Source organism: Asterias amurensis, chromosome 1 (genome assembly GCF_032118995.1).
Source record: "Asterias amurensis chromosome 1, ASM3211899v1".
In the NCBI taxonomy this organism is placed as follows: Eukaryota; Metazoa; Echinodermata; class Asteroidea; order Forcipulatida; family Asteriidae; genus Asterias; species Asterias amurensis.
This window is the reverse complement of record NC_092648.1, coordinates 3288759-3308527: the sequence shown is the minus strand read 5'-3', so window position 1 is coordinate 3308527 and position 19769 is coordinate 3288759. Positions and strand designations below refer to the sequence as shown.

General features: G+C 40.1%; 1 protein-coding gene across 1 annotated transcript; it reads right to left on the bottom strand.

The window, feature by feature from the left end:
- Positions 1-128: 128 nt before the first annotated feature.
- LOC139942602 (BTB/POZ domain-containing protein 9-like) lies at positions 129-18953 on the bottom strand. Its single transcript, XM_071939457.1, has 11 exons — positions 18907-18953; positions 12681-13272; positions 12032-12398; positions 11094-11358; positions 9527-9749; positions 8577-8696; positions 7657-7766; positions 6639-6828; positions 5592-5699; positions 4837-4915; positions 129-4050 (listed from the first exon to the last, which is right to left on the bottom strand). Exons 2-11 carry the CDS (start codon positions 12863-12865, stop codon positions 3868-3870), a joined length of 1830 nt encoding a protein of 609 aa, XP_071795558.1. The 5' UTR covers positions 12866-13272; positions 18907-18953; the 3' UTR covers positions 129-3867.
- Between the last annotated feature and the right edge of the window lie 816 nt (positions 18954-19769).

The following is a 19769-nucleotide window of genomic DNA, read 5'->3' as shown; positions in this document are numbered from 1 at the left end:
ATAAAATCCTTAACCACACAGATAGACTTATAAGGGCTCAGTTTCAGGGAGCTGCTCAAACTGGAAATACTGCGAAACCGTTTTTTTTGCTAAGCAAAATTGAGCAGGATGCCAGTCACGAACGGTAAAATGGTGTTTTGGCTGGTAAACTTATTCTACTAAGCATATTTATGTTGTGCTTAGCTACTAGTTGTGATTGAGCAGCTCTATAAAATTTGCCCCCTGAAATTGTCCCATCAATTTCAACAATACATGTGTACAAGCTGTGTTTTGATCATAGAAATAGAACCCGGAGAAGGCAGAGTGTCTCATTGTGCGTGTGGTTTCATTGTGAGACCATTTTTATGTACGCGCATGCACCATTTTTGTTACGCGTGTATGTGGCAAAATGATGACGTCATCAATGAACAATGAACACACTAGAAACGGTCTATGTGCGCTGACATCTTGCCATTTTGCAATACATGCCTCTTGCGCGATGATCATTTTGCCATACATGCATATCGCGCGGTATCTATGCGCCATCAACACAGAGGGTGGCCGAGCTCAGCGTTTTCCTGGTTCTATTTCTATGGTTTTGATCCAAGTGCCATAGAGGCTTTTTCACAGAACTACCAAAAAAATCCTTATTCGTTCGGAAAGGTTCATACTTCACACACAAATTGCGAAAGCGAAGCAAATCTCCCTGCGTCACAATTAGAAAATGGCGCTCACAAGATTGTTTGCGTTATGTAATTCGCTTTGTGTTCGCTTTCACATGAATTATGAACTGGGCTTAACAGTGTGTTGGAAAGGCAAAACCCAAACAGCAAACGAAAAACATTATTAAAAGTTGCATGCAAATTGAATAATAAGCAATTTCATATTCATAAATCTAGCAAAGTAAAAAAAGAAAATCTATAAAAGCAAAATTATAAGTGCAATAGGTTATTTAGAAACTGCAAGACAGATTAGGAGCATAATAAAATGTCAGTAGCAGTTAATAGGAAAACGTTGGCTTTAAATTTCAACTTAATTAGATGAGAAAACTAATACGGTTCTATTCAGAACCAAAATCAGATGAATTACACTGGTGGCTTTTACTGCATTTTGCATCACAAACTGACATAAATCTATTAAGGGAGTGTTCCCTAAAGTATCAATTTGCTATAGTGACACTGGGGTGGACTTGAACCCACACCCATTGAGTATAATGCCTGTAGCATGTGCAGTGCTAGAGGTTCCACATTGACACTGGTGGGATTCAAACCCACTTTAAACTCACCCAACAAGGTGTACATGTATCTAGAATGAACTCCATGTGTGGTACTATTTTGCTCCATAGTGACTAGTGGGACTCTAACCCACCACTATTGTCAAATTTGATTCACATAAGTTAACAACTTCACCCTGCGTTTCAATATTTAAAATGATTAAACACACCTTTTTCAAATCCCCACTGAAGCTAGCTCTGGTGGTCTTACACTTTCGTATTATACTACAATGATGTCCTGGAAATCAGGGTCCATTTCTGGGGCGAAAAATTTGTGAAGAATATATGACGACCACAACCCACCGCAGACATATGCCGCCATGGAATGTGAATCTGTTGAAATTAGTGGCTTGTTGCAGGTAAGATTTGAGTTATGAAGCTTTGAAAATGTTCAGCCTCAGAAACATGCCTTAATAGTTAGGACTCTGTATCTGTGTACAGAGAAAGAGTCCTATATAGGGCTACACTGAAGCCTACTAGCTTAAGTGCCCAAGAACCAATGATGAAGTATTGGACTTTACATTACATGCTGGAATAACCAAAACTTATACTTGCCCAAAAAATTGTCCAGAAATCCACCACATAACTATTTGGTTCCTTTACAAATGTCTCCATCTGAACACACTGTTATTTATACATGGTGTATTATATTAGAACATTCTACCAAAAATCCCAAGGAAAAACATGGAAATTTACAAAACATTGGATATACTTAAAACTATCCAAATCTTATGAGGGTTAGTGGGGGGGTTTTCAGTGAAATTTATACAAAATTAGTGATACATATTGCAGCATTTTTGTATTGATAGTGTGGATCAAGTTTAACCATGAGCTCTCTACTGCAAAAAGGAAATCATTCCAACAGAGGGCGATATCATCCCTTAAGCTGCTATTGTCCCATGCAGCGGCCAATCGGTCACTGATAAGTTCATTTCCGGAAGCAATGATTTGTATTCCTTGGCAAAATTCCTTTGCATTATTTAACAAATGAACCACCCCAACTCATACAAAGATAATCAATGGGTGCGTTTGATTGGCTTCCCTGGGTCGACCCTGCGGTGCTCATTCGGGTGAGCCCCTGACGAGAGCTAATCGAACGATCACACTCGCCCTCTCGTGGGGACCGGAAGTCATGCACTTCGGGTCACCCCAAGTGACCCACTCCACAAGCAGGGCACTGGGGGCTGACCCAGGTGAGCCCCTGGAATGACGTCCAGCTATTCGAACAGACTGGGGGCAGACCGGGGTCGACCCAGGGAAGCTAAACGAATGCACCCATCCCCATTACATGGTGTTACCGCAAACCACCACTATATCGTAATTCCACCATGCAAAGTTTCAAATCCTACTTACAATGAACTTTCCTCTAACATCAGTTTGTGGGGTAAACATGGCCCCAGTTAAATAAATCATAGACCAAAGTGGATGATAATGAATGGTCAGACAGTAAGATGATCAAATGGTTTACACAAAGTTGACAGGAACTGATTAAGGAACTACAATCCCGGCCATATATCTCAACACAACTCTTTTTTAATTTTTTGTTAAATATATATTTTTTAACTTAATTATTTGGCCTGGAATTTCATCTTTGAACATGTTGAAAAGAGCAGGGCCATTTTCATTTTGCAAAGGGCACTTCAAGTGGAAAATCTTAAAGTTAACGGGAAACTTTTGAAGGGCACAAAGGCCAAGACCAGGGGCAATGGAGGCGTGTAATTCCAGACCTGGTACGCCTCAGCCTGCAAGCAGTGAATGTTTTCTTTTTTTATGTTGTATTAGTTTTTAGAATTTTTCATGCGAAAAAAAAAAATTAAACACAATCTTGGCCCTACATGTATATCATTGGGCCCTGCCCCCAGCCCCTGTTCAATGTTGGCTCTCGTTACGTGGTCTCCCCTCCAGCTGGGGTTAACAACATACATTGAGTAGGGGGGAGAGGGGGATGGAGAAGGGTATGTTTAGTTTCACATGACCCAACCATTTTGGCCAGAATTGTAGTTTCCTGAATTGAAGCTTTTTTTATTTTTTATATTTTACATATTCATAAAATCCATCACATTTACATTTGTACAACAAAAATGGTGCCAGTCAGAAGGGTTTGAAATTGGCATAAAATCAATCAATAAATATGTGACTTACTCGGTTCCTATGTAAAAAGTATTATTCACAAGAAGAGAACAAGATACAGAAAAATATTTATAGAAATCAGTATGGAATTTGTTCTCATGATTACAAAGTCATGTTTGTGCTCTTTCATTTTAAAGTTAATGAATCTTTAAAGGGTCTGGATACTTTTTGTAGGACTCAAAACACAAAAACGCAATTTTCTCCTCATGAGACGAAAATTATTTTAGCATGTAAAATATATTTTCGTGACAGTTGTTTTACTCATTTCTCAAAAAACTGTAGCACCTCAGCAAGCAATAATTTAAGGTAAGCTTTCTACTATCTTTATCTTCAAACAGTGTAAGTTTAATGTAAATCTGTGGACATTGTGTTTTGTGTTACAAAAAGTAGCCAAATCCTTAACCATTACAGATTTAGGTTTGAGTATATTCATGAACCATTTTTGGCCTTTTTTTCTATTTTCTATGAAAGTCCCCGTGTGTCTCCTATATACCTTGATGTAAACTCCTATGTTGGTTGGATTGCGATGAAGAAGGTTGACCCGACAGCCCTTGAGGGGGGTTATTGTTGTCCCCGCCTGCAGCCTCTGGGGCAGGTGGGTTGTCATCCCCTGGGGGCGTGTCCACAGTTGATTGGGCGGGGCACTCAAAATGAACGCAGTGGAATACCTGACAGAGTAACGAGGACAGAGCAACGTGAACGTCAAATACAATATTTGTCAGTGTGTTATACATGGGTTAACAACTGCATTGGTTGTTTCTTATGTATGTTGTAACAAAGTAAACATCATACACAAAAAGCTAAGGGGACGTCTCAAAAGTCAAGCACATTCATGGCATGAAAGAACATTCCCGTTAACAACTTTGGGACAATTTACAGGCAACCAGTTCCAGGCAATCTCCATAAGACCATTCATTCACATTTCATTTTTTTCATCTATATTTTCTTGGGAATAATAATGCTAATAATATAAAAGGTTCTTATATAGTGCTTTATCACACCCCTAGGGGTGTATCAAAGCGTTCAGTATCTTTTCCTGCAAGGTATGTGGAGCACTGTTTTGAAGTATGAGACATATTATTCCTAGTGAGGTTAGCGAGTTACAGCTAAAAGAATGTCTCTTGAGCTGCCGAAGTGTTCCTTGTGCATGCAGTGCAGTTGGTTGGCTTCAAGTTGCCTGAAAACAGTGCCCTGTGTGACACAACCTTATTAAGGCCCGATCCGAATTGGCGGCTATGGCTGCGGCTACGGCCGGATCGCCGCGTCATCATGCATTGAAGTATAGGACGCTCTTAGCAACACCCCTGGCAACGGTCGTAGCCGCAGCCATAGCCACCAATTCGGACTCGGCCTTAGTCTGTAAAAACCAGCTTAGCCTGTAGTTAAAGTAACACAAGTTATCTTGATATTACCAATAAAGACCATTTTATGTCAACTGGTGATTTTCAACTTACCTCATTGGCTGTATTGCGAGTTCCAACAATTCTAACAAACGTGATGGCTTGCCTTTGAAATGTGAGATACTGCCAACCCCTGTGAAGAAACAGGTAATCCAGAAATCAATATCATTAAGGTCGTCGCCAGCTGTTAAGTATCAAGCCTGCGATTTCATCAACCTTGATCCCATTTCATAAAGCTCCCAAACACACAAATCTACTTAGCATGGATAATTCTGCTAAGTCAATTACCAGCCAAGTTGAGGTGAATTCAATATACTAATATGGAATCCACTACTGGTTTCCTATTAACCTTGCACTAGCTGCTTTAGCAGCCCTGGACCCTGATCTTAAAACTTAACTCAACTTAATTGCATTGATAAATCGCTTTAACGCTGTTTTGAAGCGCTGCGCAGTCAAATACATATAATACAGAATAAAAACATGAGGAGAAATAGCAATTTGATTTAAAATACACAACAATACACAAATACACAACAGTTAAAAAAGAAGCAACTGGAGTAGTTGAGTTTGAACATCTTTGTTGCATCTTCTGTGGGCGCTTTGTAACCTTGGGAAAAAGTCGCCTCATATAAATGCTGATATGTATGTAGGTAAAAACAAACACATTATATACAATAAAGCACAAAAATATGCGTCACGTGGACCCAGAGGAAATCCACCTCGATAAAGAGCAAGACAAATTTAATATAAGAGCAAGATCTCCTCTTCGACCGAAAAAAACGCACACATAAAAATTTAAGGGGACCCACCTGCAAGCCTGCTTGGTCTTATCAGCAACCTTGACCCATGTGTTCTGATCTGTAGACACTTCCACATAGTAGCTATAGGTCCTAGCATCACAGTCCCAAAGCAACATTCTAAAACAGAATACAACCAATTAATGTCAGAGGCGCTTTGATACACTCATCGGGCTGTGATTAAGCGCTATACAAAAATCAATTATTAGTATTATTGATATTATAATAACTAGACAGTAAGTGTTCTTAGAAAATGGAACACGGTTGAGTACAAAGAAAGATTCACTTAAGTACAAACACAAAAACTATATCAAAATTGTATTCAAAAAGTACTCATAAACCCAATAATATGATCCATTACAAATAATGTTTCTACTTGAACTTTCTGTTTGTTCAAGAAGGAAAGGTCAAATATGGTCAAGGGTGTAAAATAGAAATGTCATAATGTTTATTTCATTCATAGTCGAATGTCCACATAATTTTAGCAAAGACTAAAAGCAATTAAACAGTCATGATGTGGCATTTTGACAATATAATACTAGCAAAATGTACACAAATTATAGAAACAAGAATATAAGTCAACGATATATAATATTATGTTATGGATTTGAAATAGAAATGTCCTAAGTATATTTCCTTCAGTCACATACAATATCAAAAATAAAAACACAGAAAGAGCATTGGTTAGCAAACATCACCAGCAATAAAGGCAATCATGTGGCCATTTTACAATAGAATATACAAATAAATGTACACATAAAAAGTATACAACAATGGTCAAAACATCAAACTGAAGCGCTAAGGAAGCATATAAAATGTCAACAATAAACACAGTAAAACAGGGTTAAAGGAACATTACAGAATTGGTTTTTGCTAAAAAAAAACAGTTGCTGGCAGTGTAAGCACTTTATGTAATCCACCATATACATAAACTGACAAACCTGTAGAAGTTTGAGATTGATCGGCCATCTTGGTCACGAGAGAATAGTGAAAAACCGATTACAAATTTTGCATTGCATCGATGCCAAAATAAAAATATATTTTTCTTCTTCTTCTTACCTCATACAATCTATGACGTACGGCTGGGCTAACTGTACCACTATGGACCCACTTCCAAGTTGATGGCATGTGTACCCCGAGTCCCAATCGTAGTTCTTTGTATCACCGTTCAGTAGAGCATTACGACTGCGACTCACTCCTTCAATAACGCTAGCGCTGGCTTGGATGGTGGCTACACTCTCCTTCGGCACTGTATGGATGGAGCAAATTATTTATTTTAAATCTTTAGAAGTTTACACAAGAAATACAAGTTGAACAGTAGGACAGTTCTTTTCAGAACTGAGAAGTCTCCCGAACCCCCGAACATCTACTCCGTGGTGGTAGAGTAAAGCAAGACAGTTCTCTAAGAACAAACTCTACCTGGCAAGTAGATACACACATGGTGTTACCGCAAACCAAATATACATTGAACAAAAGAGGACAGAAAAGTTTGAAAACTGTCATCTTAAGATGTGTACAGCCAGACCCCTGCCAACAATAAACATATAATTATTTAATTATTAAAACGAAGATTGCACACAAAAGATCATGTCACACAGATAATTTACTGGCTGGACAAACATTCACATTCCAATTTTCATTGAGCATAATTTATGGGGAGATTATCAGACACTGCTATAAGACAGCAAAAACAAAAGTGTACAAATTTTGTACCCTGGCTATTGGTTTGTGTTTCCTGTCGTAAGCATGTCTCCTATAATATAGTCGAACTCCGCTAAAGACATGGTGACCACAGGTTTGTCCAATGTTAGAAATTTGTCTGTGCCATCCAGGCCGATCCAGGGCAGCTTGAACAGCTTGATCGTATTGTAGGCCTATGGCGTTGAGGTCGTCTATAAGCTGTGATATGTAGGTGCAGCGTAACCTTCCACCATGTCGAAAGGGTTTTGATGGCTGGTCAGATGTCTCCATTGCTGCACAGCAGTATTCCTTTTAGATGCTTTTCAGTTGGCTGCCTCCAAGTGGCATATTAAAATTACCCCGTGTGATAAAAAACTTTATTTTTTTCAAAACTTACCGACAAGGCCCTTCTCCAGTTGTAGCGTTTTGTCTGTGAACATGCATTCGAATGAGACTAGATGGAAAACCTTGTTGACTGTATTACGAACTCCAACAATGCGAACATACCTACACAAAGAGGAATAATCATTTATTAATAATAATAATAATAATGTTGACCATTTCTAGTGCGCCATGTCTGTCAATGATGACACTCCTGGCGCAAAAAACAAGAGCTATGCTAATACACAATGACACAAGACAACCAGAAGTTTACATGTATATACGCAACGGACATAAGTTCTGCTCAAAATCAAGAGTATGTGTTTAAATGGCAGGGATAAGGGATGGTGGTTTGGGTTTATGGCCGCTGTGGAGAGGGAGTGGTGGTGGTAATGGTGGCGATGGTGGTGGTGGAGAGGTTATAGTGGTGGAGATCGGGGATGGTGGTGGTGGGTTTGTATCCACATTCAAACCGGGTACCTATAACAAAAGGGACAATGGCTCCACGGTTGCTATCACAAAGGAGTACAATGGGGTCCACGGTTGCTATCGCAAAGAGTTGAACAAAGGAGGGTCCACGATTGCAGGGCCCAATTTCATGGCTCTGCTTACCGTAAGCACAGAATCGGCGCTTACGGAAGCAGGGAATTTTGTGCTTACGGCAAGCATATTTCAAGGGTTAGTAGCGAAGTTTGGCTTCTGCGCGTGCCTACTCCACGTTACTAGGCATTCTACGCTTACAAGGCTAGCGCTGAAATTCGGCGCTTGCACGTAAGCGGGGAATCGTGATCGAAAGTGCAGAATTCGGCGGTAAGCAGAGCCATGAAATTAGGCCCAGGTGTTTACACACTTGTGTAGGTGGGTGGGTTCGAAAGTGGTGGTGAGAGACAGCGATACTGGGGAGGGGTTGCTAAAATGTTGTTAATAGTAACTCACCTACAGACCCTAGGTGGGAAGAATAGCGTCTGCCAGGACCTGCATAGGTATTGTGAATGATCTACAATCCGCACCCAATCCTGTTCATCAATGGAAGCTTCAATGTAGTAAGAATACGACCTAGAGAAAAGACATTGAAATCAGCATCAGCTATTGAGACTGAGACTTTTATAGGATGAAAACAATAAACGACACATCAAGATTGTCAATGATCTTTAAAATGGTTGTAATAAATGTATCTACATTTATATTTAAAAAACACCAAGCATTACATAAAACCAAAGGTATTCTTTGCCTTGAAAAAATAAAAATAAAGATAGTATTAATAATGGAGACTTAAAAAACGCCATGTCTCTCACAGAATGACTGTCCTGGCAGGAAAGACCTTCACTAAACTGATATCCGAGAACCTTGTGCAAATAAACAGAAGTTGAAACATCTTATTGAAAGAGAGTTAATTCTTGAATGTAAGTGAGAAAGTCTCCTTTCTCAGTTTGATGGGGAGTGAGTCCCATAGGGAAGGACCGGACCGAAGAGAAAAAGCAGTTTCCCCAGGTGTGATGCAAGAGGGGCACTCCAAGAAGATTTGTATAAAATCAAACTACATTGAATGCATTTTGTATTGCATTGTCACGTTCTGTGAAATCTGGATTTCCATTTCACCAAGCAAGTGAAATAGTCCAGAGCCCAATTTCATAGAGCTGCTTAGCATAAAAATTTGCTCAGCATGAAATTTCTTCCTTGATAAAAACAGGATTACCAACCAAATTTCCACGTGATTTTCAGGATTAGCAAACAATAGCCAAGTACCAGTAACAAGCAATATGCAACAAATGGACATTTGGTTGGTAATCCTGTTCTTATCGAGGAAGAAATTTTTGAAATTTTTGTGCTTAGCAGCTGTATGAAATTGGGCCCTGATTCCACCGTTTTCCAAAATCATTTTTTACCTCATGTCTCGATCCCATAGTAGGAGTTTGATCTTGTTGATGATTGATGGCTTTCCGAGCTTTATAACAATCCCTTCTGGTTTGGCCGTGTCCTCGATGGGATGTCTGGTGAACCCTCGATCCAGGTCATAGTTCATACAGTCCCCATCTAGTAGAGACGCTCGCATGTCACCGTTGGTCACGGCCGCATTGTACTTGGCAGTGGCGATGTTTTCATTAAGTACTGAAAGTTTGAAAAGAATACTGTTCAAGTATGATTTGAAAGTTTGCATGGTGGAGACACCATCTAAACATGCATGAAATTGTTGGTGACCTAATGTTTCGACCCTTGCAGAGTCGTTCTCAAGGACTAAATGACTAAGCGACACACATAAACAGGGACACTGTACATTACTAAAGTTACAACAGCAGTCAAGTGGCAGGAAATGTTTCAAAAAAGCATTAAATGTTTCATTAGAAAACCACAAAAAGACATTGAGCAAAGTTTCACAAAACTATCCAAAGCCATCATAATGAACACTTTAACACAGCATGCACACTTAGTTTGATAGACTGGTTGCCAGTCCCACCATTGTCCTATGGAGATTGAACGTACAACAGTGACTAGGATAATGTGGATCAGGACAACAGACAATGTGGAAACAGACTGCAAAAGTCTTGCAAAATAACCTGCGAGTGTTCTTCTCTTTATTATAACATTGTTGAACCACACTTGTTGGGTCTGATACAAACCTTAATAATAACACCTAGTTCTTATATAGTGCAATGTATCAATGCACTTTACATTAGTGCCCTGCCGTCGATTTCACCAAACTCTTCCTAACTTAGGGTTAATCTAAAGGACTTAGGACGAGTCCCAGCCCTGCACTGTAGCATGCAAACCTTAAGATTAGTCCTAAGTTAGGACGAGTTACTCGTCCTAACTCGAGATACAATTAATCCTAGCGTTTCATGAAATCAGCTGCAGGTCATTGAGCCAATAACAACCATGAAATCTTTGTCAACATCAACCCTCGCAGGTGCCCATTTATACCCCTGGGAATTCTTTGAAAACAGCATATCATAAATCGTACAAATAAAGAACGAAACAGTAAAACAATAAACGGGTGTAAAATATTGCCAAATTTGTACCTGTCTCGAAGTCTGGAATAGTCGAGTTAGCATTTTTATAGGATAATAATAATGATTTGGGGGGCTAATCATCCTTACTCGCAGCTAAGAGCTGAATTGCGAAGGACGCGACTACAACGTGTTCGAGAAGCAGGCATGCAAGGGTGCCTCTGGCTGCCAGCCACATCAACCCATTATGACCACAGGGCACAGCCAAGATCGAAAGTGTTTGATTTTTCCTGGAGGGAGGAAAACCGGATGCTTTGAAAAACCCTCGAGGCACAGCAGAGAACTAACGCACAACTCAACTCACTTATGGCCCTGGTCCTAGCCGGGAAACAAACCGGGGTCACCTTGGTGAGAGGCAACGCTTTACGCACAAGCCAACCGCGCCAACCAAAGGATGCAGCAAGGCTGAGGAATTTATTTTTGTCGCAACCCTCTGCAGTCAGCTTACCTAAAGCTCCTCGGAAATTAAGGTCCACATTCCGGCTTTCCTGCTTGATCTTTATTGCATCCAAGATGTCGTCAGCGCTAAGCAGTTTTGTTGGTCGGACCACATTCAGCAGCTCCTTCATTGTCATCAGGGGAAGCCGGATAGCCTTGGCGATCTCACTGAAGTTACTGTCTTTGTTAGCACGAGTCCAGGCTTGAACCGCTTTGAAGATTGCAATTTCAGAAGCGTAGAAGGAGTCCCTGGTGATAACTTCTTTTAAAGCGCTCTAGCAAAATAATTATAAGAGAAAGATTCATGATGAAAAGAGAAAACGTAAACACCAGAACAATGTATTTGAGGATTTAACAGTTTTAGACTAGTGTCCAATTTAAGGGCTTAACCCATCACGATACCATTTCTGCCCTCTTAGGTTCCAATTTATACACCTAGGTTAAGAGAAGCATTTATGGTTAAGTGCCTCGTCAAGGTAGGTGTTATGAGCCGGAATCAAACCCCTAACTCTAATGATTCAGAAGAAAACAAATGCTTAACAATTTTCTGCAAAGCAGAAATGAGCAGGATAACAGTTAAAAAATGGGGCAAGTGACTAGGTGTCTTTATCCAGTAAGCATAATTTTGTTGTGCTTAGCTACATTAATGCTTAAAAGCAACTCATGAAATTCGGCCCAGAACTTAAGTCTGATGCCCTGCCTTTGATTTTATCAAAATCTTCCTCACTAAGGATTAATCTTAGGACTTAGGAGGAGTTAAGTTCCGTATCCATATAAGCATTAGGGAGCATTGAACCCATCCTAAGTTAGGACGAGTTACTCATCCTAACTCGAGATAAGATGAATCCTAGCGTTTTGTGAAAACTGCTGCACCGCTCGACAACAACCTGCCACAAACCACTGAACATGGTAATTGTTTTGTGAAGTCCAATAAATTATTTCCAGTACCTCGGACAATGAGAGGAAAGATTCACTGTTCATAACGTCCCCAGCGTTGGCTTCAATGAAGTGGTAGCACGTCTCCTTCAGCGCGTCCAACGTGTACAAACTCGCCACGTCGTAAATCAGACAAACGTTGTGGATGCTCAAGATGGCTCTCAGGTAGTCCGAGATGGATCCCTCTAGATCCACAAAGCCGTACTGGTGGGCTAGGCCCAGTACGTCTAGGAGGACGTCTTCTTTGAGGTCCAGGAGGTTGATCCTGCCCGTGTAGATGTACTTCAGAAGAGCCTCGAAGGCCTGCGCCGTTGTGTCTTGGAGTTCGATTTCATTGCAACCTGGGGCGGACTCTTTCATTCCACCAAAAAGTAAAGCCCTGTAAAGACAATGGGTGGAATTAAGCACAGCATTTATCAAACTTTGAAGGGGTAAGGCGGGATTAACCTATTTATTCCAATCCAGCGTTCGCCCCCTAACAGTAGTCCACTGGCCAAAAGGCTAGTTAAACAGGATGGTTGCAGTACCCGCTGCTAACAAAAATAATTCGAACTGCCTCTAGCCACCAGGCTAGCTTGGTAGTCTAGTGGTAAGACATCTGCTCTAGCATGTCAATCCATGCAACAGTCATCGGTTTGAGTCCCACCCAATTTCTACTCACCTAAAATACTGGCATCTTGCTGCCAGGATGACCCGATGGGCATGGAAGTATTTGTCCTCGACCACCAGCGTCACATCGCTGTAGTCTTCATTGGCAAACAGGTTCCCAATATCCTGGGACAGAATGTTAGCGTGCTCCACCTCTCCCATCGGCAGTTTTGGACGCAGACGATGACTGTCACTCATGACGAATTGGGAATCTCACCTCGCCATAGAAATCCTCATTCGGAATCAGTAAACAAAGTCCTTACACTACGGTCTCACCATGTGATAGTACCATGTGATAGTAACGCTCAATCAGAATCAGTTAAACAAAAAGCCCTACAGTTCGGTCTCTCTTCGAAAATCCAACACGACGCTGCTGTGGAAATATTCAGAACGATTGAATGTTGACTGTTTTGCAGATGTGCATTACGAAACCACGATGAACATTTGAACCTCAGTCTTAGTCATCGCTAATGTTCAATGACTCAAAATCCAGACGCATGATGCATTTCCAATGTTAGTTTTTTTTACGCAGTCCTGTGTCAATTTCTCTCACTGGTTCTCTTCTCTCTCACCCGTTCCAAGAAATAACTGCACTCATCAGCGCCCTGAATAAATAGAAAACAGTGGTGTCATAAGAATTCATTATAAACAATAAGTAAACTGTTGGGTACAACCATGTATAAAATCTCTTATGTGGGAGTGCTGGCTCTGAAAAGAGCTGGTGTGGTCTCGACGTTTCAAACAATGTACTCTGCCCGCTTTGGAATAATGTTTTTGCACCATGCAAAGCTTCAAACAACACACATGTGGTATTAGTTTAATTACAAAACAATACAATACAATTCAATGGGTTTTTATATAGCGCCATTTCATTTAGACCACAGCGCTTTAGACAAACAATAGCAATGCAGATAATACAATAAATGAACAATAAAGCAATAAACAGATACTAAGGAAAAAGATGTTTTTTAAGAGCTTTCTTGAAAATTGAGGTGCGTATTGTGATGGGAAGATGGTTCCACAGTCCTGGAGCGGCTAAGGAAAATGATTTATATGCAGCGGATTGAAGAGATTTGCTGCTTAATTGAATGTAATACCATGTTTAAAGCCAATTTGTATGTGCAACATGTGCAATGCAGCCATTTACAACCACCTGCAATTATTGTTTGATTTCACCTGCTCCTCCTAGTTCTTTGAAAAAACCAAGACCACCCTGAATCTTAGGCGATTTGGATGTTTGTTAACAGATCCAACAGCAGCCATCTTGTTTGGATGTTGCACGTCCAATGTACGCTATGTACTATAATCTGGAATTTCATGTTAGAACGATCACATTCAAAATCACACTTGTAAAATGTCAACAATCCTTGAACCTTTTGTTAAAGTACATGTAACTTTCGCTTTGCAATGAAAACAGCCCCATTCTTGAGTGATTGTTCATGCATAACAATTGAACAAATCCCCCTTTTCAGGATCTTGTATGGAGCTTTCAAGGACACATCCAACTGCATGGAACTAATGTGACCTGTACCCTCACACATTTGAGAGGTGCTACGTGTATGCAGCCGACACCATATAAAAAGCTGTTTCAATCTGTTTTTGAGATATCGCCGGAAATTTTACATTACTCAGTTTGGTGCATTTAGCATGTTTAAAATGACAGAGAGATGGTGAGAACATACCACTTGCTGCACAAATATAGAAATGTGTTCAGTCATTGTATGGGAAAACTTGCTGCTTTTGTAGCAGCAACTGTGGGCACTGGGCAGGGTTATTGTAAACGGTTTAGTAGCCTATTTTGGAGGATTCAGGAAGGTTTCCGGGGTCCCCTAAATGCAAATTCAGTGAGTTAAAAGGACAACGGACCATTCTGATGATAATACACACACTTCCAAAGTCACCATGGTCCAGTGATTTGACTACATACTACACAGGTCTTGGAATCGCATCAGTGTGAATTTGAATCTGACCAACTACTGTTCACAATGACTTTTGTTGTCTACTTGTGTCGAACACTGAATCACAATTTATTGATTCTTGCAGTTCATAATCATAGGTTAAAGACAGTGGACAGTACACTATTGGTTATTGTCAAAGACCAGTCTTCTCACTAGGTGTATCTATGCATAAAATAACAAACCTGTGAAAATTTGAGCTCAATTGGTCATCGAAGTTGCGAGATAATAGTGAAAGAAAAAACACCCCCTGTCACACGAAGTTGTGTCTCCCTGTCTCCAGTGTTTTATACTATTAACCTCTCCCCGTTACTCATTACCAAGTAAGGTTTTTATGCTAATAATTATTTTGAGTATGAGAGAGATTAGCAGTTGCCAAATAGGCGTGAACATGTATTTCCCCTTTTGGCAGCTTTGCCAAGTTCTCATGTACATAAATGTAATATCCCCCTTTGGGAGCTTTGCCAAATTCCCTTGTAGGAAGATCATCTAAACAAACAATGAATACGGAACATGGCTTCTCACCCCACCATCTCATCCAGATGACGCATTTTATTGCATTGTTTCACAAAGCAAGACCGAATGATACTGCATATTGTTAAAGCACAGAGAAAGGACTTCAATGGTTAGAGAAACCCCCAGTGGAAGTCCTTGCCAGACAGTGTGCAATTAGTACGTCCTGTTCAAGTTGATGAGCCACCCAGGAGACACACCTGTGGATATGTTGCATTAAGCTTTGAGTGATTCTAGTCTACAGTTTAGTGGTTAAAGGAGCAGTCTGTAATTAATTTGGTGGAGTGTGTCAATCCAATCTTCTAGTTTTCATTAATGAATTGTACCGTCTAACCAAACCTGTGAACATTTCATTAAAGGGTTTGAGTACTTTTTGTACGTAACACAAAATAATATTGACGTCTTATATAGCGCACGTATCTACCAAGCAAGGTACTCAAGGCGCTGAGTATATACAAACTTTCAGAAAGATTGTAGTGATGAATTTTGAGACCCAATTAGTTAGCACCTTAGGCGCATTTAGCAGCCACAGCCAGGAACACCGGGGCGAACCCCTTCTCTTTTCGATAAGTGCACTGGGTTCTTTTAATTGCGTTACACAACACATACATGTATAATATAAACGTCCACAGATTTACATTAGACTTACACGGTTAAAAGATAATGATGGTAGAAAGCTTCCCTTAAAATATTACTTGCAGCGGCGCTGCAGTTTTTTAGAAATGAGTTAACGCTTTCACCAAAATAATTTTCATCTCAGTGGAATGAATTATTTTAGCAAATGTACACTGCATTTACGCGACTCTCAAAACTTGACAACTAATGAAGCTGAAACTTCCACAACATCTTCGTTCACAGTGAGTGGGGATTCGTGTCATGGCCACTTCTTGTTAGAGTAAAGAAGAGTTCCTTCCTCACTCTAACAAAATCCAGTACTAGCCATCAGTGTGCACAAAACAAGTTTAAATATTTTTTTCCCTGGTAACATGTACACTGTGTATGTAAAAAGAACACAACTGCACACAACTGTACCTCCAAACAAGATGTGCAGTTGAATGGATTCAAGTGGCTGGGCATGGTGGGTGTGTCATTCTAATGATTGGTGCTGTAGGTTAATATACAACAACAAAATAACTTTAAAAGTGTTCATCAAAGTTTTAAATAAATAGTTCCCTGGATGTAGAGTGCCAGCGGGTTCATGTACATGTTCGACTAAACACAGTGTACTATACACTGATAGGATCGGGATAATTACCGGATATGATTCACGCTGTGTTATTGTCAATGTTACGAACATAGAGTCAGGATTCTCCCAGGTCTCCCAGGGTTTTAGAAAAGTTAAGGGTTTTTAGAAAAGCTATATTGAAATATTTAACATACAATGTACCTTAGTGCTATTTTTCAAAGAGTATACATTATTGACATTGCGTTTGTTTGTTGGGGGGGGGGGGGAGAAGGGGGTGGGTAGAGAGTGAAATATTTCACATCCTCTTGTTTTCAATAAGCATAGCAGTCTTTAAAGGCAGTGGACACTATTGGTAATTACACAAACTAGATATTAGCACAAAACCTTTCTTGGTGATGAGTAGTGGGGAGAGTTTGATGGTATTAAAACACTGTGAGAAACGGCTCCCTCTCAAGTACCATAGTTTTCGAGAAAGAAGTAGTTTTCCACGAATTTGATTTCGGGACCTCAGATTTAGAAGTTGAGGTCTCGAAATCAACCATCTAAGCGCACACCACTTCGTGTGGCAGGGGTGCTTTTTTTTTTTATTATTATCTTGCAAGTTTGATGACCGATTGGGGTCAAATTTTCACAGGTTTGTTATTTTATGCATATGTTGAGATACACTTACTGTGAAGGCTCGTCTTTGACAATTATCAACAGTGTCCACTGCCTTTAACCATGGATAGAATTCTACCTCCATGCTCCATGTCATCAAATTCAATGGTCAAAGTTTGGTGAAAAGGAAGCATTGAGTGTTTCATCTTTTGGCAAAAGTGCATAATTGATTTATGAAGGTGAGTTCACGCCTGGGCCCAATTTCATAGAGCTGCTTAAGCACAAAAATATACTTAGGACAATGAAATGATGCTTACCAGTTTAAGGTTACCGTCCAAAGTGCCATTCCAAATGCACCAAAGGTAGTTGGTATCCTCATTATTATTGCTAAGCAGACAACTGATAAGCAGTACTTAATGCTTTAAAAAGCAGCTCTATGAATTTGGGCCTCACGCGGTTGTGATAATCATAACCTATATAGGCCTAATCATCGTATTTCTTTCCATGGTCATCTAAGGGACTGCGATACTGCAGCTGTTCTTAAAGGGCTTATTCAGACTACAGTGATCGAAATATGCAACAGTGTTCAGTGGTTTGCCCTTTTATTTTTCAGTGGCTGTCAAGCAGGATCAGCTAGCTTAGCCTGTCAAATGTCAATTCACTGGTCTGTAAGCTTTTTCATCATCAGTCCAGATTTCCAATGAAATAGGGATGCTTTTCAGCACTGAACAAGCCAGCTGGACTTGGAGAGAAATTAAGGGAGAATGATCCAGTAATGTTAGGGTACGACAGTGTTTCAGATATTCTCAAACTTATAAAAGGAAGATAAAACATTGCCCAAGAAACAATGCCCTAGGATTTTTTTAGAACTCTCTTCACCACACACCCAGTCTATCTGTGTAGACAAAACAAGATCAAAATGTGCAAAGTATATGAACCAACACTCAATTTGCCGGGAATGACACTGTTCAAAGTGGACATTATAGCAACTTGATTTGATGATCGAACTTCCACACACCTATCAGATGTGTGAGTGTGAAGTTTGAGTTTTTGCACCGAGTCGGAAGGGACAACAAGGTTAACTGCAAAAAGCAAAATAAAGAGAGGGCGCTGTTGAACCAACACAAAGATATAGGCGATGCGTGCGTGAGTCGTGCATGACAACATACACCGCATAGCAAATTGTCTCATCTGCATACCCACATGATGAGTATAAAAAATAAATACAAAAACAGCATTTTCTTTTTGTGTTCTGCCACCACTTTTTCAGGTGTCATGAGATAAATTACTATCTTGTTTTAATACTCAAATAAGATTTCCCTTGGTAAAAATATCAGAAAAAGTGGTGGAAGAATGCACAATCTATTTTAAATAAACAAATCTGCCCCTTATTTTTGACTGATTGAAGTTGTACACACAAACAAGATCGTGGTCATTGAGTTGACAATTGTTGACACATGATGACATATTAAACATATTAAACAAAATTAAAAAAACACACATTCTACAGCCCAGGTTGGACTCCTCCGTTGCTTGCAACACGACGGACTGACGTCCTACCAGGGCTACACATTCTACTGCATTTGTAACCGTACTTTTTAATAATATTTATTAATCCTTATTGTACTTATACAATAAAAGGAAGGGGAGACTTTGACACGTTTGGAAAAAGCGGGTTTACACATGTTGGTCTTTTTGTACGCTGCATTTTGTAGGCTCAAGAATCGGTCGTGGAGAGGGGGAGTAAATCTTGTGGTTTATCGGCGATCAGTCCCCCCACCCACCCACAATCCTCCTCACAACTTCGATTTTCCGATTTCACCAACTCAAAACATAGCGATTAGATTAAGAAACTTGATACCAATTCCCAACAAATGTCACTGAAAGTCTATATTACCCATGTCATTTACAAACGTACACTTTGATGGTTAACCCCACTCCACAAATCAATAAAATGAACGAAACATCACAGTTGTTTCTAAACTTACCGTGTTCTGTTTGTTGTGTCGCCATGTTGGATTTGCATAGATCGTCCTAAATTAATAGCTAGTCGGGCACCTAAACATTTTCTGGTTACTATAGCGTCTTATAACGTATCAACCGACGTCTAGGTAACGGTCGTCTGGCAGCTACCCAAGATGACGTCATTAGTTTTGGCCTTAAAGGGGGGATGCAGTGACCGAAACTAATTCCTTCACATCGCCCATAAAGGTACAATTAAAAAGGGTAGTGGTCAACGTTGAATAGAAAACTTGAAAGTAAGGAGGTTAGCTTTGGAAGTTCTTGCCTTACATTGGTAACCCTGTGCTGGGAGGTTTTGTGTTGTTTTCTTTAGTGTTTATATAAAACAATTATAACCCACTGCCTCTGTACCGCAATATTGTGACCATCACGTGACTCAAGGCGAAATAAAAATAAATTTTCAAGAACCAGGCCTCGTTGGGATTAAACCATTAGTTGAAAACCTCTTGGCCACACATTGATTCCCTTATTTCCACAATAAAGTCTTTTTAAAGGCTTTATTCTCAAATCTCAAGATTCATCTTAACATTTGAGTCGCCATAGCAGAATTCATACAATTATAACATAATAGGTCGTGCCCGAATCGGCGGTTTTGGCTACGGCTTCATCATGGCGTCACTACGTTCCTACGTCCTCTTTGAGCCAACGCCCTTAGCAACAGCCGTAGCCATGCACGCCAATGGGACCTTTTTGGAAGTCATAATGTCAAACGCGAGCAATTCGGACTCCTCCCCCTAAGAGAAAAAAATACTATAGCGTCGTCGTTTTAGAGACATTTCTTAAAGGGCAGAAACCGAAATACCTTCTTCCTACTTTCCTAAGTATACCA

Coding starts and splice junctions, on each gene's coding strand:
- LOC139942602 (XM_071939457.1), bottom strand. CDS start 12,865: ATGAGTGACAGTCATCGTCTGCGTCCAAAACTGCCGATGGGAGAGGTG. Junction 8,697..9,526: donor CTATGGGATCGAGACATGAG/GTAAAAAATGAT, acceptor TCTTTTCTCTAG/GTCGTATTCTTACTACATTG. Junction 5,700..6,638: donor TACGTCATAGATTGTATGAG/GTAAGAAGAAGA, acceptor ATTCTGTTTTAG/AATGTTGCTTTGGGACTGTG.